The sequence below is a fragment of the Lutra lutra genome, chromosome 8 (genome assembly GCF_902655055.1).
Source record: "Lutra lutra chromosome 8, mLutLut1.2, whole genome shotgun sequence".
Taxonomy (NCBI): domain Eukaryota; kingdom Metazoa; phylum Chordata; class Mammalia; order Carnivora; family Mustelidae; genus Lutra; species Lutra lutra.
In genome coordinates, this window is record NC_062285.1 from 35,868,028 (window position 1) to 35,893,051 (window position 25,024).

Genomic DNA, 25,024 nt, shown 5'->3' on the forward strand with positions numbered 1-25,024 from the left:
TCTCCCCAGGAGTTAGCACAGAGCTGGGCAGGAAGGAGGACCTTAGCGAATATTTGCTTAAAGACCACAAGAATGACTAATTGGTAACCTCCAAGTATTTCTTGATTGACTGGGGTTCAGGGCTCTCGAACATCAAAAAAAAGCTTTGCTCTTCCGCCCCCGCTCCTTGCAAATAAGTATTAGTTCCTTCCACACAGTTTCTCGTCTCCCTGAGAGTTGCTGAGGGCTGAGGGTTGAGGGAGCTGGTACTTCAGATAGAAACGCACGTTCCAGGAAGTCCGCAGGTACAGAGTCCGTGCACACTGGCTTGCTTACCTCAAGTCTCCGTCTACTAAGAGGCCGGACCTTGCCTGCCTCCTTCCCCTCCAACAGGAACTTCACCCGCCCCACCTTCCACCCCTAACCCCTGGCCCGCGGGGCAAGAACCCCGGCCCCAACGTCCCCCTGCACCCTGCTCGACCCCCACGCCGGGCTTGACTCGGTGCCTAACACGCCCCGCTCCCCGCCGGGATTCGGGACACGGACGTGGGACTACAACTCCCGAAATGCCTCGGGCGCCGCCCGGCCCGGGCGCTCCCTCGCCGCTGATTGGCTGTGCGGCGGGGGCGGGGTGGGGCACGGACCGGGCTGGCGCTGTCTGCACGTGCGCGCGACGGGCGGCTGGATGGCTGTTCTCCTCTCCCTCGCGGCGGTCCGCGCGGCGCCGGGACTCTGGTGGCGGGCGGCGCGCGAGTCGTTGGGGCTCCGGGGCCGCTGCCCGGGGAGAGGCTACTCTGTGGACGCCGCGCAGGTGAGAACGCCCGGGTTCCGCCGAGCGGGTCCTCAGGGCTGGGGGTGGGGCCGGAGCCGAGGGGAGGGAGGGGAGGCGGGCCGCATAGCTCCTGGACGAGGCCACTGACCTCTAGTGCACTTTGTTCTTGCCCTGAGCACGAGTGTCCCCTGCACGCCCTGCCTCCCCCTCATTCAGGGGATTTGTCTTGCCTTCGGCCTGCATGAAAAGTTACTTCAGCGAGAGAATGAACAAAACAAGCCCAAAACGCGCGCCAGGATTGTTTCTTCGCCGCTCGCCGCTTTTCGTCTCCAAAGTTACTCGGCAGTTTCTGTGTTTCTATTTTCCCGGTCAGGGTATGATTCCTGCACTTCCTCTGTGATTCTTCAGGATGAGAGTCTTTCGGTTTTGATTTTCAGCTACATTTGAAAGAAATTTGGCGACTCGCAGTGGACTCCCCTCTGGGAGCTGCACCTATAAATGGACAACCCAGCGATGAATGTGGGTTTTGTGTGGGGCTTTTTACTTTGGTCCCATTCGCTTGTGAACCTTATTCATAAGGAGCAGCTGTTACGTGGAAGATCTGAGAGGCGAGAGAAGGGGAACCGGCGCAGGGTCCCTAATTTGTGCCAGGCACTTCAGTGATAATAATTCTCTCCCCAACTCTGGAGGTGGATGTAACCCTGTGAGCGAGCGACCATGAGATGGGGAAGGTCGCTGGGGAAGGTCGGAGGGAGAAGCAGACCCCATGCTGAGCAGGGTGCCCCATGCAGAACTCAATTCGGGGACTCCAGTATCATGACCTGAGCTGAAGGCAGTAGCTCAACCAACCACCTAGGCGCCCTGGAATCAAGTTTTTAAGTACTTTTCTTTGTCAGGTCAAACAGCTGGTGGACTGCTGTGCCAGGACTCCTGGCCAGGTGGGCACATCTGTCACTCTCACTTTCCTCTGGGCCAGTTGTCCCCCCCTTTTTTTTTTTTGAAGGATAATTTCGTTTTCTAAAAATCACAGTTTCTGTATGTAATAATATTGTACATGTTTGTAGTGCTTTCACAGTAACCCTTTGATAATTTTAAATAATTCTTTATTTTTAAAAACACATAGCACTTTGTGTCAGATGCTTCACAATTACTAATTTTCACACCTTTTCGTAACAGCTCTGAAGTAAGTACTGTTATTCCATTTTACAGATGGAGGAACTGAAGCACAGAGAAGTTAAGCAGCTTGCCCAAGGGCATACAGCTGGTCAGTGGTCAAATCCTGCAGTCCAGGGCAGTCTGGTGCTAGAGTTCTAGCTCTTAACCCCTGTGTTATCATTGTTATCATTTTGCATATGGAACAGCTAAGAGTCAAAGAATTAAGTGACTTGACCAGTGTCACAAAGCTGAAAGTGACCACACTGGAGGCATGGAGTGAGAATGTGTTGTGAAAAGGACTTTGCTGTCATTTATAACTATTGTATTGACTTTAGCATCTTTGCAGGTCCTGAGATCATTCCAAGTGACTTTCTGATAGCATAGAAAAAGGGAAGAAAGGGATGTAGCATAGCACAGCATTTCAGAGTACTAGCTTTAGAACTGAATCCTGCCTGTCCCGTTTGACTTAAGGCAAATTACTTAGCTTTCTAAGCTTCAATTTCTCCATTGGTGTATTGAGGATATTACTTACCCTGCAGTGCTTTTGCAAGAATATTTGTAGGGTACTTTTTGTGATATATGCAGGGTACTTTGCACAGTGACTGGCACATAGCAAGTTCTCTTAAATGTGGAAGTGGATGGAGTAGACAGTAAAGTAGACAGTAGTTCTAATGCTGTTGTTGAAAACCTACCAAACTCATTACAGGTAAGAAGCCAAAACACAGAGGAACATCTTAGTAGTCCTTTCACTTCAAACTAATCTTAAAACCACATATTTTAGGAGGCGGCTGGGTGGCTCAGTGGGTTAAAGCCTCTGCCTTCGGCTCAGGTCATGATCCCAGCTCAGCAGGGACCCTGCTTTCCCTTCCCCTCTTTCTGCCTGCCTCTCTGCCTACTTGTGATCTCTGTCAAATAAATAAATAAAATCTTAAAAAAAAAAAACCCACATATTTTAAATCATTGCCACAGATAATGATACGAACTTTACTTAGAGGATCTGGCCTGATACCCAGGACTAGTTCTTTAAAAACCTAAGTGGTATGTGAACCATGAGAGACTATGGACTCTGAAAAACAATCTGAGGGTTTTGAAGGGGTGGGGGGGGCGAGTTGGGTGAGCCTGGTGGTGGGTATTATGGAGGGCACGTATTGCATGGAGCACTGGGTGTGGTGCATAAACAATGAATTCTGGTACACTGAAAAGAAATTAAAAAAAAAAAAAAAACAAATTCTGAGTGAAAAAAAAAAAAAAAAACAAACCCAAGTGATAAAGAAGAAAAATCAGAATGTAGATACAGAAGAGAATGAAAAGAAAAATGAAGAGGAAAAAGTCTGTTTCTTTCTCCTCCTCTAGGTACCTTCATGTAAAAAAATTAATAAGGGACGCCTGGGTGGCTCAGTCGTTAAGTGTCTGCCTTCAACTCAGGTCATGATCCCAGGGTCCTGGAGTCAGGCCCTGAATTGGGCTCCCTGCTCAGTGGGAAGCCTGCTTCTCCCTCTCCCACTCCCCCTGCGTGTGTTCCCTCTCTGGCTGTGTCTCTTTCGAATAAATATGTAAAATCTTTAAAAAAATTAATAAACTTTATTATTTTTTTTTTAAAGATTTTTAATTTATTTATTTGTCAGAGAGAGAGAGAGAGCGAGCACAGGCAGACAGAGCGGCAGGCAGAGGCAGAGGGAGAAGCAGGCTCCCCACAGAACAAGGAGCCCGATGTGGGACTCGATCCCAGGACTCTGGGATCATGACCTGAGCCGAAGGCAGCAGCTTAACCAACTGAGCCACCCAGGCGTCCCAATAAACTTTATTTTTTAGAGCAGATTTAAAGACAGGGTGAATGGAAAGTGTAGAGAAATCCTATTTTTATGCCCTCTCCCCCCGGTTTTTAATGGTCTTCTGGCTGTGTATTATTAGTATCTTGGCGGTAGTGTGACACATTTGTTACAGTTGACTTGCCTCTTTACTTTCTTGTGGCTGGGTGCCTGGTTTCTCTGTGTACATTCACCTGAGGGTTGGAGGTGTATGTTACTTATTTGTGTAGTTAGAGATGAGGAAGTCTTAAGGATATTGCTAAATTGTCCTGAAAACACTCCTGTTCTAAGTAGCAGGGACTGTCGATTCTTATTTCTAAGAGAGCAAATTTTGTGACTATTTAGGACATGGCCAGAAGACCATTAAAACTGTATGGTTAAACTTTGTAGCCATCAGCACAAATACTTACAAACTAAGTTTTCAAAAACCCCAAACCAGAATAATATGAACCCAGATTCACCAGTTACTGACATTTTGACATTTGACATTTTGCCACACTTGCTTTGCTTGTCACCCTCCCCTCTTTTTTTCCCCCCCAGCTGTAAGATTTTAAAATGAATGGTGATTTCTTGTCATTTAGGGGTTAACCCTAAATTCTTCTATATGTACCTCTAAGAAAATGACATTTTCATTTTAAACCTAGCTATAATGTTGTTGTTATACGTAACGACATTACCAATTCCTTAATGTAACTTAAAATTTTGTCCTTAAAATGCCCCTGATTGTCTCAAAATTATGGGCATATGAGTTTTACATGTAAGCTTTCAGAACAGTATGCTGTGTATCCATATAGTACAAGGAAGAAGGCAGACCATGCGGGTTGTTGAGTATCTACGAGAGTTTAAGCATTGTGCCAGGGTGGAAGGTTAAGGGAAAATCATACCCCTCCTCCATCTGGATCTGTGCAGTGAGTCTCTTTGAGAAGAATAAAATGACAAAATCAGAAAAGAGCCGTAGATCCTTTCCCCAGGAAAAATGCACATAGAGTTTTAAGGGGTTTTATGGCCACTATGAAATCTACCAATGGGCCCCTGTTTAGGACCCCCATTCTAGAGGGTTTGTTGAGGAAGAGGGTGGGGATCCAGGGATCCTTGAGGGCCTTCTGGTGCATGAGCACACTGAGTACAGAGGAACGTGAACTCACATGACTGGGGGGTGGCAGGAGGTGTGGCAACATCGTGTTCCAACACAGATACCTTGGTACCTCTTGGATCCCTTCCTTACTCTGAGATGCTTGCTGCCCTGGGGGCCACGGAATGAACTCTGAGTTTGCTGTAAACCCAGTTTAAGGCTGACCTCTGGATTGAGTACTTGTGAACTGGGTCACCTTTGACTAATTCTTCTCTCTCAATTTGGTTTCTTGTTCATCCAGTCAGAATATCCATGTTGAGCATTATGCATAAACCAGGCCCCTTTTGCTATGTAATGTCAGTTGGGGATAATGACACCCACACCCAGAAGGTTGGTACAAGGATTAAGTAAGCATATCTTTGTTTTATGTCCAACTCAGAGTTCAGTACAGTCCAACCATCTGGAGTGCAACAGGATCAGCCTTTGGAGCCAAGAGTTAGAGACACGAGGTATTTCCCTCCTGGCGTGTAGGATTTGACAAGTTTCTCCCTAGCAGTTGTGTTTGCTGGTGGTCAGAATTTGTCTTACTGATTTGACTTGCTTTCTCTATTTTTCCAGGGTCCCTTCCCACCTCTGACTTGGCCCCAAAGCTGCCGTTGTTGAAAGCTGAAAGGTCCTATGCACAAGCTAGTATGAAGGAGCTGGAAGACTGTCTCCCTGGGTGGTCTTAACTGTTCAGCAGAGGGAAGATGGGATCATTACAGTCACTCCATTTCCTTTTTTTTTTTTTTTAAAGATTTTATTTATTTACTTGATAGAGACACAGCGAAAGAGGGAACACAAGCAGGGGAAGTGGGAGAGGAAAAAGCAGGCTTCCTGTTGAGCAGGGAGGATCCTGGGATCATGACCTGAGCTGAAGGCAGATGCTTAATCCACTGAGCCACCCAGGCACCGCAGTCACTCCATTTCCTAGTTTACTTGTTCCAGAAACTTATCCCTTAGCTTCCTTGACCCCACACCCTTTTGATTTTCCTCATACTGACTTGCTACTCATTCTTTTGCTGGTGACTCCTAGGTGGCCCTTCCTTAAATGACAATGGTCTGGTTCTCTGTAAGCCTTACTTCTGCTCTCATTCTGCTTGTGCTTCTCGGGCTCTTCTGTCCCTTCCCAAGTTTCAGCTGTTCTCTAAGAGCAGAGAGCTTCTGGATTTTCTTCTCCAGGACCTTCTGTTCAGTGCTGGTGTCTCCACTTGTATATCTGACAGGTCCAAAGTGGGATGTATCTTCTGCCCTCACTGATCTCCCAGCTGCTGCCAATCTAGTTTCTTGGGTCAGTGACGAATACCAGCGTCCACCTTTCCAGGGTCCCAAGCCAAAAAAAAAAAAAAAAAAAAAAATTATGGAGTCCCTGTGGCCCCTCCCTCCCTCAGCCCCTGTATCCTGTTGTTACCAGGATTTGGCTGTTCTGCTTCTATGTATAACCTGCCCTCCTCTTACCATTCTTGTTGCCACTGCCTAGTTAAACCAAGTTAAAGCCACCATCATCTGTCTTAGATTGTAGTTGGTCCCAACTGGTCTCCTTCAACTTGACTTTCTTCAGTTCACTCAATCTTGACTTTGCAGCCAAGATATTTCTACAGTACAGGCCTGACATGATGTTACTTTCCATTTCAGTTGGCGTAGGAGACCTAGGATGGCTAGTCTTCACCACCTTCTTCTGGTTAGGTGCCCCTCATTAAGGGTCTTAGAGTGCTTTCCTTCCCCTCATCTCCTAATTTAGCACTCAGTGCAGACTGTCCTATGGCTATTTGTTTAATTGTCTTTCCCACCAAACTGTGTAGACAGAGGCCACTTCTGGCTGCTTGTCTGATCTGCTGCTGGTCAGGCTGTCAATAGATACTTGTTAAATGAAGGCAATTATTTAACTCTTCCATTGTCTAGCTCAAAATTCTCTTCTAAATAACTACCTTTTTAAAATTCTGTTTATTTACTCAGAATTTAAGTACTCAGAATTGATTTGCATTTGTGAAAATACTGTAGTTTTCATGGGTTTCCTAAACTGGTTGCTTTTTCTTTGACCCCAGCTGAAAATGCAGGGCCCGAAGCACCTGCTGCTCACAAACAGAGCCCTATGCCATGAGTAGGTGTATGCAGTAACAATGGCTTGACTTAGTGGGCCCACAAAAGGAAAGTAGCAAACAGGTTAGGTTGGATTTTTTTGACATTTGAAAAACATCTTATATGTTAATAATAAATGGGATGAGGGGCGCCTGGGTGGCTCAGTGGGTTAAGCCTCTGCTTTTGGCTCAGGTCATGATCTCAGGGTCCTGGGATTGAGCTGCATCGGGCTCTCTCCTTGGCGGGGAGCCTGCTCCCCCCCCCCCACCCTCTCTGCCTACTTGTGATCTCTCTCTCTCTGTCAAATAAATAAGTAAAATCTTAAAAATTTTCAAAAAAATAATAAATGGAATGAAATTTTTATTTGTATTTATTTATTTTTAAAGATTTTATTTATTCGACAGAGAGAGATGCAGTGAGAGAGGGAACGCAAGGAAGGGGAGTGGGAAAGGGAGAAGCAGGTTTCCCGCTGAGCAGGGAGCCTGATGTGGGGCTCAATCCGATGACCCTGGGATCCTGACCTGAGTGGAAGGAAGATACTTAAGGACTGAGCCACCCAGGCACGCCTGTATTTACTCATGTTCAAACTCTCATTCCTAAAGATCTCTTCATCTATTTGAGAGAGTGGAGTGCAGGGAGAGCGGGGAGAGGAACAGAGAGAATCTCCGGTAGCCTCCCCACTAAGCATGGAGCAGATCCAAAAACCAGATGCTTATTTGACTGAGCCACCCAGGCACCCCTAAGCTTTTTTTTTCAAATTCTTTTTTTTTTTTTTTAAAGATTTTATTTATTTATTTGACAGAGAGAAATCACAAGTAGGCAGAGAGGCAGGCAGAGAGAGGAGGAAGCAGGCTCCCCGTTGAGCAGAAAGCCCGATGCGGGGCTCGAACCCAGGACCCAGGATCATGACCTGAGCCGAAGGCAGCGGCCCAACCCACTGAGCCACCCAGGTGCCCCTTCAAATTCTTATCAAGTAGTCGCTTCCCCCAAAATGGGTATTGAACTCACCACCCCAAGATCAAGAGTTTCTTGCTCAACTGACTGAGCTGGCCATGTGCCCCTGGAATGAATTATTTTTTAATAAAAAGGACAGTGTTTAGGGGCATTTGGGTGGCTCAGTCTGTTAAGTGTCTGCTTTTAGCCCAGATAATGATCTCAGTGTTCTGGGATTGAGCCCTGCATCGGGCTCCCTAATCAGCAGGGAGCCTGCTTCTCCCTCTCCCTCTGCCCCTCCCTCCCCTGTGCTTGTGCACTCAAGCATGCGAGCTCTCTCTCTCTCAAATAAATACTATCTTTTTTATTTTTAAAGGATAGCGCCTGGCTGGCTTAGTGGAGCATGCAATTCTTGAACTTGGGGTCGTCAGTTCGAGACCAGTGTTGGGGAAGAGATTACTAAAAAAAAAAAAATAAAAAAAAATAAAAAAAGGATAGTGTTCTACTTTATAAGTCCCAAGAAATGTGTATTGAAATGAGATACCATTTTTTTAAACCTTTGAATTAGCAAGATGTTTGATAATTAACAAACTCTTTGATACATGTGAAAATCAATACGGGCAGGAATAAAATGCATTACCAGTGGCCGTGTAAATTGATACATATTTTTGGAAAACATTTTGTCAGTAGGTGTTAATGTTATTAAAATATTTGTACTCTCTTGTCTTTTTACTCTTGCTTTTAAGAATCTAGCTTAAGGGAAAAATCAGTAAGTGTGAAGAAGTTCCTTATAGCATTATTTGTGGTAGCAAAAATGTAGGAAAACATAAGTGTCCAAAAATAGGGGAAATAGAATGTTAGTGGAATATTCACTCAGAATTTTGTAGTCAGAAATGATGCTTGGAAGATAGAGCTATGTATATAGATAAGGAAGGGTAACCTAAGAGATACAATCTAAAAACAGGTCAGATGGAAAAGAAAATACACAATATAATGCCATTAGTTAACAGATAAAAATATAACAACAGATAAAAAAATTATTACTCTTTATGTACACAGAGTTTCTGGAGATTTATGAGAGAGGAAATAGCACTGGGTAGAAGGAGGCAAGAAATTAAACATTTTTAAAATATTATCTGTAGCAATCAAGGTTTTTTTTTAAAACTCCATGTGTGTTGTAATAAAATTGTAAAAGATGATTATGAAGGCTATTGTAACATATAAAAATATTTGAATGTCAAATAACAAGATTCAAAATTGAACATGTAACGTGTAGTTGTCTGTGTGACAAAATAATAGAAAAAGAAGAGACAAGATCATGTTAAAGCCCTGGGATGTTTTTGAATTTCTCTATTTTCCACTTAAAAAATTCTTTTATATGTATTATGTGAAGATAGTTTTAGCCAAATAGTTACATGCTTAAAAATACATGAAAAGGGACTAATTCTTTGGTATAGATGGATTTGCCCTCTCAGAAATCCCATGTCCTCATTTTCTGTTCAGAACTCTGGGTGACCTGGAGATGATGTGGTGCCCCTTCTTGTGAGGGTCTTTTCCTTCTTCCCCTTTGCCTCTTGACTCAGGCTGTAGGGATTCTCTTCTTCTGTGCAGAGCCCACCAACTTTTGGGTTCCTCTTGGACATCGATGGAGTGCTGGTGCGGGGTCACAGAGTGATCCCTGCGGCTCTGGAAGCATTCCGCAGGCTGGTGAACGCTCATGGGCAGCTGCGGGTGCCCGTGGTCTTTGTCACCAATGCTGGCAACATCTTACAACACAGCAAAGCCCAGGAACTGTCAGCCCTGCTGGGGTTCAAGGTAAGGAGGCACTGGAGAAATGCCCAAAGAGCTGGTTGTCAGTGGAACCCCCATTCCAACTCTGACTAAGCTGCCTTTCCTGGGTTGGGGTACAGTGTTGATAAGCCCTAGGCCATGGCCCACTGGCTGGGTCAGTAGTACAAAATAACTTGAAGCTCAAGCCTGGCTTCATGAAGAGAACCTTACAGCAAGAGTATTTTTTATATATCAGTTCACGCTGAACACAAAAATTCTGCCCATGGATTTAGCGGTTTCAGTCTACTGTCTTTGTATTCATTTATTTTCTGGGCATCAGGGTTGTCTCTTTTGGATTGTCAGCCCCTGGAAAGCGAGGGTCACGTTTTTCTAAATGTGGGATGTTGAGGTAATAGCCTTTGTTTTTCATAAATAAAGAGGTACATATCTAGGGGTGTCTGGGTGGCTCAGTCATTAAGCAGCTGCCTTCAGCTCAGGTCATGATCCCAGGGTCCTATGATCGAGCCCTGTGTTGGGCTTCCTGCTCAGCGGGAAGCCTGCTTCTCCCTCTCCCACACTCCCTGCTTGTGTTCCCTCTCTCACTGTCTCTTTCTGTTGAATAAATAAATAAAATCTTAAAAAAAAAAAAAGGTACATACCTGAATGAGGATTGTCCTCCAAAAGCAGTCCTTCTTCCCCACTTGCCCTTCCACATGGTATATCAATGTTGACATGTCCTTCTTTATTAAGGGTGGATTGAGTTCTTGGGAAGAGCCCTTTGGAACCAAGAGAGTAAATAAAGTGGCTGATTGACTGGGTAACACTGCTTGGGGGTTGAATGCAGAACAAGGGAGTACAACTGGTTCCCGTCTGTGGTTTCTGGAGAGGGTTCCAAAAACATTTGAGTATTGGCTTCATTGTTGGAGTTAGTACTATAAATGTTAAAAAGCTAAGTCTTTAAGTAGAATTGAAAACAGAAAGTCAGAGGCAGATTTCTGTGACTGTGACAAAGAACATGCACATTAACCCTGAAGTGTCCAGATGGAGAAACTGAGCAGAACAGTCAGTGGTCAGAACCCATGACTGATGGCATTTTCTGCTTGTTCTTTTCTTGTGGCAAGAGCCAAATTAGACAAGTTCTTTTCACACCTGTTTGGGTAGTGTCTACAAGTGTTGGGTGCCAGAAAGGGCTCCTTCCCTTTTTTTCTGGGCAGTTTTTTTCCCTTCCTAAGTGGACAGAAGCTACCCGTCTCCCCCTTATTTTCCATCAACTTTTTGTCTCCCCTGCTCTCCTCTGTCTTTTGACTCTTGCTACAGGTGGAACCGGACCAAGTCATTCTCTCTCACAGCCCCATGAAGCTCTTTTCGAAATATCACAACAAGCGGATGCTGGTGTCTGGGCAGGGGCCTGTGGTGGAAAATGCCCGAGTGTATCCTTTTGGTGTTGCTTGTTCTGGCTGAAGAGGAGGGGGCAGGACTGGAGTTTTCCTCCCATGGCTGGGGTGCGGGGGTGGACAGGACCATAATGAGGTGTGCTGGCTGCTTGGTGCCAGGGCTTAGGGGATACGAGTGGGCTCTCGAGGGAGGGAGGATGGCTTCCAGGTGTGGCCGATCCTGGTGCCATAGTTTCCAAAAAGCTAGCCCACTGAATCAGAACCTACTGGGGAGCTTAAAATACAGATTATTGGTTCACTAGGTGTGAGAGAAGAATCAGCAGTCTGTATGTTAGAAGAGAAAACTGGGTGATTCTCTAATTAGGTTTGGAACCACTGCTCTAGCCTTGTTCCTCGGGGTGCTCATTCAACTTCTTAGCTAGTATTAAGTGTCCACAGTGAATCTTTAGGGTCTGGGCACACTCAAGAGGCAGAAGAGTTGGGTGCCTGGGTGGCTCTGGGTTAAAGCCTCTGCCTTCAGCTCAGGTCATGATCTCAGGGTCCTGGGACCCACATCAAGTTCTCTGCTCAGCGGGGAGCCTGCTTCCCTCTCTTTCTCTGCCTGCCTTTCTGCCTACTTGTGATCTCTCTCTCTGTCAAATAAAATAAATAAAAATCTTAAAAAAAAAAAAAAAGGGCAGAAGAATTGATCCCTGTTCTCAAGCCACATATTCAGTCCTGGGATCAAGTCCTGCATCCGGCTCCCCACTCAGTGGAGAGTCTGCTTCTCCCTCTGCCCCTGCTGTTCCCCCTGCTTGTGCTCTCTCTCTCAATCCCTGGAAAATAAATAAATAAATAATCTTTAAAAAAAAAAAAAAAGATTCTCTCCTTGTCCCTCTACACTCCCCTTTACTTCCTCTCTAAGGAAAAAAAAAAGAAAAAAGATTTCCAAGCTTAGACCTGAAGCCCAGCCAGGATCTGCGTTTAAAAAAAAAATGACAACATACGATTGGAAACTTAAGAGCGCTGTATAGGTTCTGAGAGTCCCGGGTATCGGGGAGGGAACACCCTGGGAGCTGCTGTGACTGGTGGCTTCATGGAGGGGTGTGGCTGTGCTACCAGAGATGGTTAGAGTTAAGGTTTTCTGGAGGGAAGGAGCTAAGGAGGCTGCACAGAGAAGGGAAGGTGAGGATCCCTGAAGCCGGAGTTTGGATTGGGATAGAGTGGGGAGTAAGAGACAGCAGGAGGAGTGGCGCCTTGGAAGGGAAGCCTCAGAGGCAAAGGCAAGAGGACACTGGGCTTACTTAGGAGGGCAGGGGGAGTCTTTGCAGGTTCTGTTGCTGTTGGGTAATCTGACAGAAGCAGTGTTTTCAGGAGATTCATCTTGAAAATAATCTGAAACCATGTCCAGTTAAGATCGTAAGTGGGGATTGAGGACAGAAAATGGAGGTAGCTCTTGGAGAGATAAGGTTGGCACTGGTTTTCTGCTCTTCGTGGCCTCCCCATCCTTTCTGAATCTGGCTCATCCTCAAGAGTTCTCACAAGTCTGACTTCCCTGGACTCTGCCCAGCTACCAGCCCAGTGACGAGTTTCCTCTTTTCAACTCCCCAAAACCAGCACTGTTCACAGAGCGCTGGTTTAGATGGGCCCTGGGCCTATGGTGAGTTCCTTGAGGCCAGACATTCTTTTTTTTTTTTTTTTTTTTTAAAGATTTTATTTTTTATTTATTTGAAAGACAGAGATCACAAGTAGGCAGAGAGGCAGGCAGAGAAAGAGGAAGGGAAGCAGTCTCCCTGCTGAGCAGAGAGCCCTATGTGGGGCTTGATCCCAGGACCCCAGGATCATGACCTGAGCCGAAGGCAGAGGCTTTAACCCACTGAGCCACCCAGGTGCCCCAAGGCCAGACATTCTTGTGTGCCTTTGTGCCCTGGTAGTACCCAGTGTGGGACCTGTCACCCTGCTGCTGTGTCGCTGGGTAGTCACGGCCCATCTGCCAGCACCCTCAGGATTGACATTGGCCTTCCGGTCTGTGTCTGGGCTCTCACTGCTTCACTCCTGTCTGGGGATTGGGTGCCCTAGTTTGCTTGGGACTGTGTTGGTTCCCTCCCCTTAAAGCCATCTTCCCCCAGAACTGTCTGGCTTTGCTTCCCTGATCTTGCTGTAGATTGGGCTTCGAGAATGTGGTTACTGTGGATGAGCTGCGGATGGCCTTTCCTGTGCTTGACATGGTAGATCTCCAGCGGCGGCCAAAGACCACGGTAATAAGGAGCATGCTCCTGGGTGTCTCATGTTTAGTTCTCTCTTCTTATTCCCCACATGGGTTCCTCTTACTAACCTTGCAACCCCTCCCACCGAGAGCTGCGTCTTTTCCACTTTAGAGAGGCACATCTGGCCAAGGATTTTGTTCTCCAGATATACAACGATGGCCCAGAGGGGCAACAGGCTCCTACGTGTTTTCCTTTCTGCATTGTCATTAGCTGAGAACCCCTTTCAAAGCCCTAGCATCTCCAACGAGGAGTTACCCGTTTTACTGGCTGGTTTTCTGAGTGTTGCTTGGGAGATCCATTAACCTTTGTGAAATTATCATTGCTGCTCCTTTATCCTAAAGCTTGCTATGGAGAGCTGTCCTTATGAGAAACAGCTTGCTTGTAAAGGCAATTCTGAGTATGCCTGTGTTCCTTTTGGGTTTGGCTCATATTTGAACCACTGGTTTACAGGGCTCTCCTTGATCCTTTAGAGTATGACTTCTTCACTCTTGATGGCCCCTTCCCTGGCACCCCTCTTCCTCATGTGAACTCTATCACATGGCTTGTAGTCTAAGTCAGACCATTGTCAAAATGTGGGGAAATGCAGTTATAAACAGACAAGCTTACTTTTGTTTGTTTATGTAGCCTTCGTTTTCCTTCCTCTGGAGCTTTCCAATTGAACAGAGCTTTTCATCACCTTCAAAATCTTCCTCCTAGGACCGTGCAAATTATGTGGGGAACTAGAATGTCTGAGTTGGAAAAGATCTTAGAGCAGCTCAGACACTGAACCCTACACAGGGGAAGTGACCTACTCCAGGTCACATAGCTGGTTAGTGGTAGAGCCAAGACTAATAGTTTAGGGAAGGAACAGACCCCAGAGGATGGGTAAAGTAGAGGCTCCTGCCTTTTCATATCACATCAAGAAAAGTGGTCTGTCATGCCCTGGTGACCTCCCTTTTCTTCTAGGCTCACCTTCATCTTAGCTACCTGATTCTAGATCCTTGCTTGGCCCACATCTCACCTCCTGTCCTCACAGGGACAGGTGACCAGCCCTTCCTCCTGGTTGATGTCCATATGTGACTTCCCTCCGCGTGTTCTGTGAGAGCCCTGCCCATTCTGACTTCACTTTTCTTTGTGAATTTTCTTCCTCGGTCTTATCCAGCTTCTCCTTGGCTTGGGCTAGACCGTGGGGGTGGTGATGGTGTTTGATCTGTCTAGAATGTCTTTTCTCTTGCCACTCATTATGATACAGTTGTGTGGTTGTCGGGAAGTGGACAGTGACTGGCATTGATCGTTCTTTTCTTTGTTTCTTGGCAGCCCCTTCTAAGGAACGACTTCCCGGCCATTGAAGGTAATGAGGGCCTCTGCTGGTGTAGGTGTGGCTCTGGGTGGTTCTCCTTTTGGCCCTCCACGACGTTCTCTTGCAGCTTGTTTGCCTGGAGACTGGTGGGGTGGCTACAGGCGTTGGGTATCAGGTCACCTAGGTTCTAGTCTCAGATCTACCCCTCACTACCTCTGAGACCTTTGTTTTTAATATTTCCCTGCCTATTTCACTTGCTCTATTATTCCAGAAAAATTGTTAAGTGTAGAAGATCTTAGCATGGAAAAACTCCCAGAGGTAATGTAGGCCATTGTTTCTCAGCTCCACTAAACCCAGTTCCCCTTCATGTAACAAAAATACTGTAATGTCCTCTTTACTGCCCTGCAGTAACATTCATAGATAATACAACTTCCCTGTATATGTATATTAAAAATTAACTAGTTCACTGTAAAGCCCTAATTGTAATAGGGAGAAATAAAAGGAAAATTTTTAGTAAGGTAATGTGTATTTCAGTATGTAAATGATTATTCAGGAAGATATAATGAAGTAGTAAAATGATTATATCAAACATGGAATCATCATGACTGTTACAGCTACAAATGCAGATTGATGTAAATGTGTTTATAGGTGGGATATAGGTGTATTTTATGGGTGACTCAGACATTAGGGATTGCATTGTCATTGGTAAAGTGATTTTCCAATATACGGAATAACTTTGGTAAAATTTTGAAAAGATAAACAAACTGCAGACTTCTCTTGATTTACACGATAGTTGCATTTTTAGAAAATTGTTGTTTATTAAAGCTCCACCTTGTGTTTACATGTAGAATGAAATTAGGATTTAGGCTCAATTACTTATAAACAGGTTATTCACCTATGCGAATGTCAGATGGGATACTCAAATGTTAATAGACCAGGAGCAGCTTCTGATTGTTCAGGACTGTCCTGAGCATCTGGCATTTGTGGCCCCCTCCCACGATCCTTGCCACTAATTGTCAGTCATGGTGACAATTAAAATATATCCTCCAGTTTCTAGAACACCTCCTTAGGGGCAAGTACTACCCCATTGAGACCACTGGCCTTGTAGCTGATACTGGCAAGCTACCATGTTAAGTGTTATGTGTCCAGCATGGGTTAAGTGCTTTATTATATCTCATTTTTACCCTAAACAATCATAGGTATCATTATGATGTAGTTGAGGCAGAGGTTTAGAGAGGTGGTAAGTAACTTGCCTAAAGTCACAAGGAAAATGGACAGTCAGGTTTGAAATGCCAGTCTGTGTCACTCCAGATCCTCCTCTCCTAGTGGTTAGGTTTATTGGCCCCTGGGGCTCAGAGAGAAGTGGCTGAGGAAGGCAAGCCCTTTGCCAGGTACTTGTGGGTGAGGTGGTCAGGAGAGCATTAGTCTGCAGGAGGAAGGAGGCCTGAGACTTGGCTGCTGGTTTTCTTTATTTTAACCTTTTCTGTGAAGTACTGGTGAGTACAAGTAAAAATGGGAGCCCTTAGGAAGTGCCTTCCCAGGTCCTGGGCTTTGTTTACCTTGGGTGAATGGGTGAATGGGTGAATGGATCTTTGAAGGCTAGTTCTGGGAACTGTGCCCCAACCGGGGTGTGTACTGTGGGGAAAGAGCTTGTGGTTGGGTGCACCAGCTGGCATCAGTGGGCCTCCTAAGGGCCTTCCTCCTGCCTGCCACAGAGGTCAGGCAGAGTGCCTCACCTCCGTGCCTTTGTTCTTTAAAGGGGTTCTTCTCCTTGGGGAGCCAGTCCGCTGGGAGACAAGCCTGCAGCTGATCATGGATGTCCTTCTCAGCAATGGGAACCCTGGGACTGGTCTAGCAACGGCTCCTTATCCCCATCTCCCTGTCCTGGCCAGCAACATGGATCTCCTTTGGATGGCTGAAGCCAAGATGCCTAGGTAAGGACACAGAGTCTCTGGCCTTGACAGTTGTGGCCACTGCCAGCTGCTGCTTGGACAGTCCTGCTGACAGTTTCTTACCATCATTCTGGTACCCCTGCCTGGGTCAGCCCCGTATTTGCCAGAGAAACTTGTCCTTTCTGGGAGGATTTTCAAGGGGTTATTTTGCATACTAATTAGTAAATGAAAAGTATAGCTTACTGATCACTGAAGATATGTTGAGGTGATATTTAACACATGGCCTTTGCCCTGCAGAATCTTATTTGTTTAAGATTTAATTTATTTATAGAGAAAGAGAGAGCATGAGTGGGAGGGGCAGAGGTAGAGGGAAAGGGAGAGAGAGAATCTCAAGCAGCCTCTGCACTGACCCGACGTGGAGTTCAGTCCCATGACCTCAAGATCATGACTTGAGCTGAAACCAAGAGTTGGATGCTCAATCAACTGAGCCACCCAGGTGCTCCTGCTCCCCAGAATCTTAATAGAACATGTTATTTTATTTTATTTTTTTCAGATTTAAAACTTTTTTTAAAGTAATCTCTGCCCCCAACAAGGGGCTTGAACTCACAAGCCTGAGATCAGGCGTTGTGTGCTCCACCCGTTCAGCTTGTTGGGTGCCCCCAGAACCTGTTATTTTTTGGTCTATGGAACCCAAACAATGGATGACTTCTGAGGCCTAGCAGTATAGCTGCTCCTCTTTGCCTCCTCCCTGTAGCACTGGTTCCTTCCGTCTTTGTCTCCTCCTGCCCTTAAGATGTGGGGGCAGGGGGAGCGATAATTATTCTGATGGTGATGTAGGCCAGAGAAATGAGGCCCAGTAGGTAAGTGACTTTCTCAGTCTCCCCCTGCCTCGCTGCTCCCTGCTCAGCTGTATAGACCTCCTCTGTCCTGTCTGAGGCTAAGCACAGTCTAGGCAGGTCTTTTTCCAGCCCTGGAGGGCCTTTCTGGAAGGACATTTGTGGCTACTGTATACCGTTTGGTGGCTCTTATCTGCAGGGCCAAAGTTCAGAGTTTTTTCTCTATGCTACTGATTCCAGTGGGCTGTGTGAGTGATTCAACAGAGGGTAGCAGGCCCAACACTGCCTCAAGTGACATGACTTAGTAACTCCAAAGAGATGGGTGTTGTGGTGTTCTCTTGTTACTTTAAAAGGTGTATTTCTGTATCCTGAGGTTAGATGTTTTCTCTGAAGTATTCTTCCTACAGTAAGGGTGTGCCAACACACTAGGTGAGGGGTGTTTGGTTATGTAGGCTGGAACGGAATAGCAAGTAGCAAATTTCAATTTATAAATCAGATTTGAGATTACTTTTCACCCATTAATTTAAAAATTGGAAGTAGAATTTGTTATATAAATAAGTGACACTGAAATACAACCTTAATATGTTGGACAGTATCCGGATTTGGCTTAGCAGCCAGGGATGAAAACCCAAAACCCAAAATGAAAGTTTGTTTGTTTGTTTTGTTTTTTTTTTTCCCTTCAAGACTTCATTTATTTATTTGTCAGAGAGTGTGAGAGCACAAACAGGGGGAGCAGCAGGCAGAGGAAGAAGCAGGTTTCCTGCCGAACAGAGAGCCCGATGTGGGGCTCTATTCCAGGACCCTGGGATCATGACCTGAGCCACCCAAGCGTCCCTGAAAGTGTCTTAGACAAGATAGAAGTTTCTTTTTTTTCTCATGGAAAAGAAGAATGCAGTAGGCAGTGCAGGGCTTGTGTGGATGTCATGCCTGTCTGGGACATAGGCTCCTATCTTCCTGCTCTGCCATCCTTAGCCCTTCACAGCATAGTTTCAAATGGCTGCCTGAGCTCTAGGCACCAGATCAGCACTCCGGGCAGCAAGAAAGAGTGGAGAGAGTGGAAAACAGTACCCACTCCCCAGTTTCACCCTTCCTAGAGGTTTAGCCCAGTACTTCTGATCTCATGGACTCTTTGGCTGTAGCTTATTCACATGGCTGCACACGAGCTGCAGTGGAGGCAAGGAAATACTTTCGTACACCTGGTCGCAATATGGTGAGCTGAAAACTGGCGCTGAGAAAGAAGGGGAGAGGGCAACTGGTAGTCTGCACAGATTTAAAGCTGAATTTAGATTTGTAGAGTCTGACTGCCTAGGTTATAATCCTAGCTCTGCCACCTTGGGCAAGTTACTTAATATCTGTATGCCTCAGTTTCCTCATTTATAAATGAAAATGATGACAGCTCTCATGGGGTTGTTCTGAGAGTTACATATGATATGCCACTCTAGTGCTCAACAAATGTTAGTAGATAACAGCACGTCATAAAGATAGATAATAAATGTAATTCTTACTAGAAGTAATTTCACTTTATCTGTCACCAGCAGGGTGCTGGAGTGAAAGGTTGGTGTATAGGGCCCTGCTTAGAGCCAGGGAGAGGAGGCCTGAGCTGCTGAGCTCTCTTCTCTGACAGGTTTGGCCACGGCACTTTTTTGCTATGCCTGGAAACCATTTACCAGAAAGTGACAGGCAAAGAGCTGAAATACGAGGGCCTGATGGGCAAACCCAGCGTCCTCACTTACCAGTATGCAGAGGACCTGATCCGGCAGCAGGCGGAGAGGCGGGGGTGGGCGGCCCCATCCAGAAGCTCTATGCTGTTGGGTAAGTACTTTTCCATCTCCTCATCACTTTCGGACTTCCCCTGCCATTCCTCCCTACCTACTCACCGACCTGTTTTCCTGTATGTAATGCATACTAGTCCCACAGTTGTCCTCTGCTCTGTGTGCCTTGTAACACTAAACTGGGGTTTTCTCTTCTTTCCTTTTCCGGTATGGCTGCCCCTTCCAGTGATAACCCTATGTCTGATGTCTATGGTGCCAACCTGTTCCACAAGTATCTGCAGATGGCGAAGCATGGTGGGGCAGAGGAGCAGGGGGCCAGTGGCTTGTGGAAGCAGCGGCCCTCAGCAACCCAGAGCTGCGCCTCTATCCTGGTGTGCACTGGTGTGTACAATCCCAAGGGCCCAGAGCCCACCAGGCCCACCCAAGAAGCAGAGGTGGCTCCCTTCCATGGGCACCGGGACTTCAGCTTCAGTCCAGGGCTCATGGAGGCATCGCACATTGTGAATGATGTGAACGAGGCTGTACAGCTGGTTTTCCACAAGGAGGGTTGGGCTTTGTAGTAAGGGCTGTGCATTGGAGACAAGGGACGGAGGGACCCTGGAGCTAGAGGGGAGTCCTGTTGACTAACTTTTGGCCTAGATTACTGGGCTTCAAGTCAGGGCCGCTTCCCTTGACACTCTATGTGGCCCCACGGTGGATATTACTGGTCACTTGGAAGAAGACACTGGCTTTTTCTCCTGCTGGGCAGTAGCCACAGAATGGTACCCGGGGAGCATTTTGGGTAGAACCATCAGGATTTTCTGGGCCCAGTTCCTGTCTGCTTCTGGCAGTCTGACCTTGGGCCAGTCCCTTTACCTCTGTGCCTCAGTTTCTTCTCTCATTTCAGTAGGGACTTATGAAAAAAGGGGAAGTGGTGTGAAATAATGTGGAGCCTTGCCTGCACTGAGGGCACTGCTGCATGCCAGCAAGGTGTGTCACTAATACTATGATACTGCTTTTTATTGTATTTTAGCTTACTGCCCAGAGACTTTGAGGCTTATTTTTTTAAATTAAAATAATCATAATAAATATTCATTATGCTGTCAGTTGTGAACCACTTCTGGAATGTACTGAGAAGTCCTGTTGAGGAAAGATAGCAGATGAGCAGTGTGGATGACCCTGAAGCAAAGAGATCGGTGCCATTTTGCTCCCATAAGGCACTGAGGTCTTCTTTCCTACCTTTGTTCTCCTTCCCACCACCAATCCCCAGCCTGGCCCTGGCCTGCAAAGCCTGAGTCTGTCTGGGAAGTAGTTATGCCCAGGCTTTGGCATGTACATTACAACTCCTCTGATGTGGAAAAGCAAGGATCTTATTTATGGTTTCTTTTGAAGGAAGGAGCTTTTCCGATAATGATCCTGGCCAAGTATGTATTTCTTATATTCCTCCCTCTAGGAGCGACCCATTTTCACTTTTCCATGGTATGTGTCGTCCACAGTCCCATTTGCTAAATCCCCTGGTCCTTGCCCTCATGTTACTCTAGCAGTCATTTGCATGTGCCACAAGTTGGTGACTCCCTCCCCTCTTCTCAAAACACTCATTACTTGGCTGTATCTCACTGACTTCTTGACACCTTTGTTGGGTGCCTGGTAGTCATTCAGAGAGGAGAGAACACAGGAGACTGGGAAGGAGTGGCCACTGAAATAGAAGGGCAATCATGAGTGAATGGGTGTCTGGGAAGCTGAGTGAATGGGTGTCTGGGAAGCTGAGTGAACATGTTTCACAAAGGAGGGAGTGATGAGCTATGCTCACTCTGTAAGAATCAGAGCTTGGCTGTGTCCAAAGCTAAACATAGCCCAACCCTACTGCTAGTACCCAGGTGGGGTCCTGCTGCATGCACCTCTTCCCCGCAACAGTAGACAGTAGCACTGAAGACAGTAGGCTAAAGGCCTGGACTCACCCTTGTTTCTCCCCCCACCCCCCAAATTATTTATTTATTTATTTGACAGAGAGAGAACACAAGCAGAGCAGCAGGCAGAGGGAGAGAGAGAAGCAGGCTCTCGTCTGAGCAGGGAGCCTGATGCGGGGCTCGATCCCAGGACCCCGGAATCATGACCTGAGCTAAAGGCAGCTGCTTAACCTAGGTGCCCCCATCCTTGTCTTTAATCTCCTACAGCCAGTCCATCCACATATCCTGCAGCTTTGCCTTCAGAATATGCCGAGTGTAACCACTTTCCAGCCTTCGATGCTGCCCTGCTCCAGGCTGCTGGCTTCTCTGGCCTGCATTGTTGTGGCAGCCTCCAGTCTGACCTCCCTGTCTCATTTCCTCCTCCCTCTTTGCTGCTCTCCCCTCAGCGCCCCAGAAGCCGCATCCTAAATTTGACCTGTTCTCTGATGAAAACCCTCCTGTGACTTCTGGTCTCACCCAGAGGAAGAGCCCTCAGCACAGATGCTTCTCCATCCTGTTCTCCCACTTTCCCTTTCATGTCGTACCAGCACTGCTGGCTCCCTTGCCAGTCCACTGTACCATTCCTGTCCCAGGACTTCTGCATTTGCGGTTCCCTTTGCCTTATCTCCTCTATTCACATGGCTCACCCCTTCCCTTTTTTTTTTTTTTCCCTCTTGTCACTTCCCAAATATCTGGTGGATATGTCATCTCAAAGAGACTCAACTTCTTATAACAAGTAGTATTCTATCCCTCTTACCTGCTTAATCTTTTCCATAGTCCTTATCACCCTATGATCTATATTTATGTCTTTATTCTGTGTCTTTTACTAAAATACAAGCTCTGTGGACTTGGTCCATATTGATACACTCTTGTGTACCCACACCCATATGCCTGGCACTTGGTAAGTTTGCAGACCCTGTGAAGTCCTTCTGTAGTGTCTTTGAGACAAACATGATTTTCATTTCTTTTCTGTTGGGCATCATGGCAAAATTGAAAAGACTAAGGGTCTTGGAGTCAGGCAGACCTGGAATCAAATCCTAGCTGCCACTCACTAGCTATATGGCCTTGGGCGATTTCCTTCACTTCTCCACGCTTCCATTTTCTCATCTGTAAAATTGGCATTGGCAGTGTGTATTTCATAAATGAGCTATTTTAAGTACAGTACTGTATCATTTAGGATTTTGTTCAGCTGCTTGTTACAGAAATCTGACTACAGTGGCTTGAAGAAATAGGTGGTTATTTTTCTAAGCAAAAGGAAATTCAGAGTAGGCATCTCAGGCTGGGGAAGCAGCTCAAGGGTGTGTCATCAAGGACTCTGGTTCTTGGCCTATACCATCCTTAGCATGTGTGTTTGTCCACTTGCAAGATGGCACCATTCTACCCTTGGGCCTCTCAGCCACATTCCAAGGAGGAAGGAGGAAAAGGTAAAGATAAATATAAAGCAAGTGGAGCCGGAGTCCTTTATTTACTTACTTGTTCATTTTTTAAAAAAGATTTATTTGAGAGACAAAAAGAACATGAGCAGGGTGTGAGGAGTTGGGGAGAGGGAGAAGCAGACTCTGCGGAGCAGGGAGCCTGACGCTGGGCTTGATCCCAGGAACCTGAGATCATGACCTGAGCCTAAGGTAGACGCTTAACTGGCAGAGCCACCCAGGCTCCCTGAGCTGGATTCCTTTTTAAAAGAGTTTTTCCAGACTTTGGATTTGTCTGGTTGACTACAGGTGGATCATACAGGCACCGGTAGCTACAAGGAGGCAGGGACAGGGTGCACTGTTGCTCAAAGAAAATCGGTCTATTTGTAAGGAAGACCAGTAGAATGGATGGTGGGTAGGCAACTAAGTAGTAAAACACCAGCTCCTGGGATCCAGAAGGCATTTAATTGTGAGTATTTCTTCCAAGTGCTCTGAAGAAATGGGTAAGCCCTGGGCTCGGAAACATCTTGTCTGGTAGTCATCTGAGCTATTGGGTTGAGTAACAGGCTTGCTAGGTTACATTTGTGCATCACTTAACCTTTTCCAAAGCACTTTAAGTTAGATGCCATTCATCCTATTTTATTAGAGCTTCCCAAAGCCCCTAATGGAGAGAGAATTCTTATCCCATCTTTATAAATGAAGACACTCTGGCAGAGACTATTCATTCTTTCACTTCTGAAACCTCTATTGGAGATCTGCTTGGTGCCAAATACCATTCTAGGTGCCATAGCAATGACCAGTCATTGGCAACAGTACCTGCCCTCAAGGAGTTTACCTTTCACTGATGATGTGTCCAAAGTCAGTTAGCAAACGGAGGGGTTGGGCTTGCAGTTCAGTCTCCTGACAGAGCCCAGTGTTTTCTCTGAGATACGCACTAGACTCTCCACACCCTTAGCCAGCCCACTGCCCTTCTCCAAGCATTGCTTTGTATACTGGAGCTGCTGCTGTCATGCGTACAGCCCGTGTGAGCTCTTGTTGGACCAAATAGGTCAAGCTTACCAAATGAAATGACAGGTGAGTACAGAAATGAGTTGGATAATAAAGCCAAGTATGACTATGTGGGGAGGAATCTTGCCAGAGTCAAGATTCCTTCGCTCCATGTTGAAATGACAGAATGGCAGCATCTCTGCGTCTATCTGCCTCTGGCTCTTCCCTTTGGCTTCCTGTCATTCTGGCGCTGTGGCTGTCTCCCTCTCTTACTTGTTTGGGTTTCCTAAGGATACCACCAGCCATTCCAGACTGGGTGCCAAAGAGCAAGTGTCTGCAATGGTATTTATGCAAAGCTGTGTTGGAAGGCAGGGCCACCCACTCAGCTCCAGGGCTAGTCTTGTCCCTTAGGGGCTTTGTCCAAACTATGGAACCAAAACTGACAACCAACTGTTTCATTTGCTCAGTCCCAAGGTAAATGAAAATGTTACCTTTTTGTGTTTTTTTTTTAAATTTATTTATTTATTTGACAGAGAGAGATCACAAGTAGACAGAGAGGCAGGCAGAGAGAGAGAGAGGGAAGCAGGCTCCCTGCTGAGCAGAGAGCCCGACGCGGGGCTCAGTCCCAGGACCCTGAGATCATGACCCGAGCCGAAGGCAGCGGCCCAACCCACTGAGCCACCCAGGCGCCCCACCTTTTTGTGTTTTGATGGAGCCAAGTGAACACAAAACAAAAAAGACTGTAAGTCAAACTGAACAACAAGTAGGCCCATATTTTTATTAAAATTATTAACATGGGACAAATCTATAGCATGGGGTGTTCACACTGAACAGAGAATTAATTACCTTGGGTCCCTTCAGTCATTACCCTGGAGCCAGAACATAGCGGCACTTCCTTGGCGTTCCCCTTGGTGGCAGCAGCTCCCGGCCTCTTGAGGACACCTCTAGGCTGCCAGAGGCAGGTGCTTCTAGCAAGTTGGTAATCAGGACTCCCAGCAGAGCTAGAGTTGCCATAGCAACCGGAAGCTGCCTTGAGGGTGGAATTTTAAAATATCTCAGCTATAATAGTGTTTTCCCCCCAAATCACTGTCACTCCCCCAGTGCTGCATGGTGCTGCTGAGGCTGGGGCCATCTTGGGACGCCTGTTTCTCTGCCTGGGGCTTTTGGCAGCTTCGGGGGTTGGAGGTGGGAGGATTGTCTCAGGGTGTGAACTGCTGGGAAGCTGACAGCTTTAGCTTTTGCTTCCAGGCTCCTCTAGCTCTTGGTTCCAAAAGCCTTCTGTCATTTTCTATTTTTTGGGAGGTTTAGAAGAGGGGTCTAGCTTGAAACTCTCTCCACCTCCTCCCACTCTGATTCGAGAATTCTGGCTTACACTCCTACCAGATCAGCCTTAGCATTTCTGGGACCTCTCTGGAGAGGGGAGGGGCATGTCCCTTGCCTGCTTTTTCTTTTGGTCTTTCTAACTTCCTCTTTTGGCTTCATTTATTTACTTAGAAAATGATTGTTGAGCACCTACCTACTAAGCCCAAGAATAAGAAGTGAGAAACAGCCCTGGTCTTGAAGGAGCTCACTGTCTTGACATGACTTGGCCCCTCTCCAGTTTCAAACATTTTTATAAACTTATTAAGAGTGTTCTGTTGGCAGAGGGATACAAACCAATGGCACAGAGTAGCA

At 46.4% G+C, this 25,024-nt stretch overlaps 1 protein-coding gene across 1 annotated transcript; it reads left to right on the forward strand.

Annotated features, from left to right (window-relative positions):
- Nucleotides 1-614: 614 nt before the first annotated feature.
- Nucleotides 615-20,111, forward strand: HDHD5 (haloacid dehalogenase like hydrolase domain containing 5). Its single transcript, XM_047741094.1, is given in 9 exon segments — nucleotides 615-790; nucleotides 9,449-9,652; nucleotides 10,925-11,037; nucleotides 13,145-13,238; nucleotides 14,544-14,577; nucleotides 16,286-16,460; nucleotides 18,879-19,036; nucleotides 19,039-19,066; nucleotides 19,253-20,111. Coding segments are annotated over 9 exon segments (1,266 nt in total). The 5' UTR covers nucleotides 615-664; the 3' UTR covers nucleotides 19,587-20,111.
- Nucleotides 20,112-25,024: the final 4,913 nt, after the last annotated feature.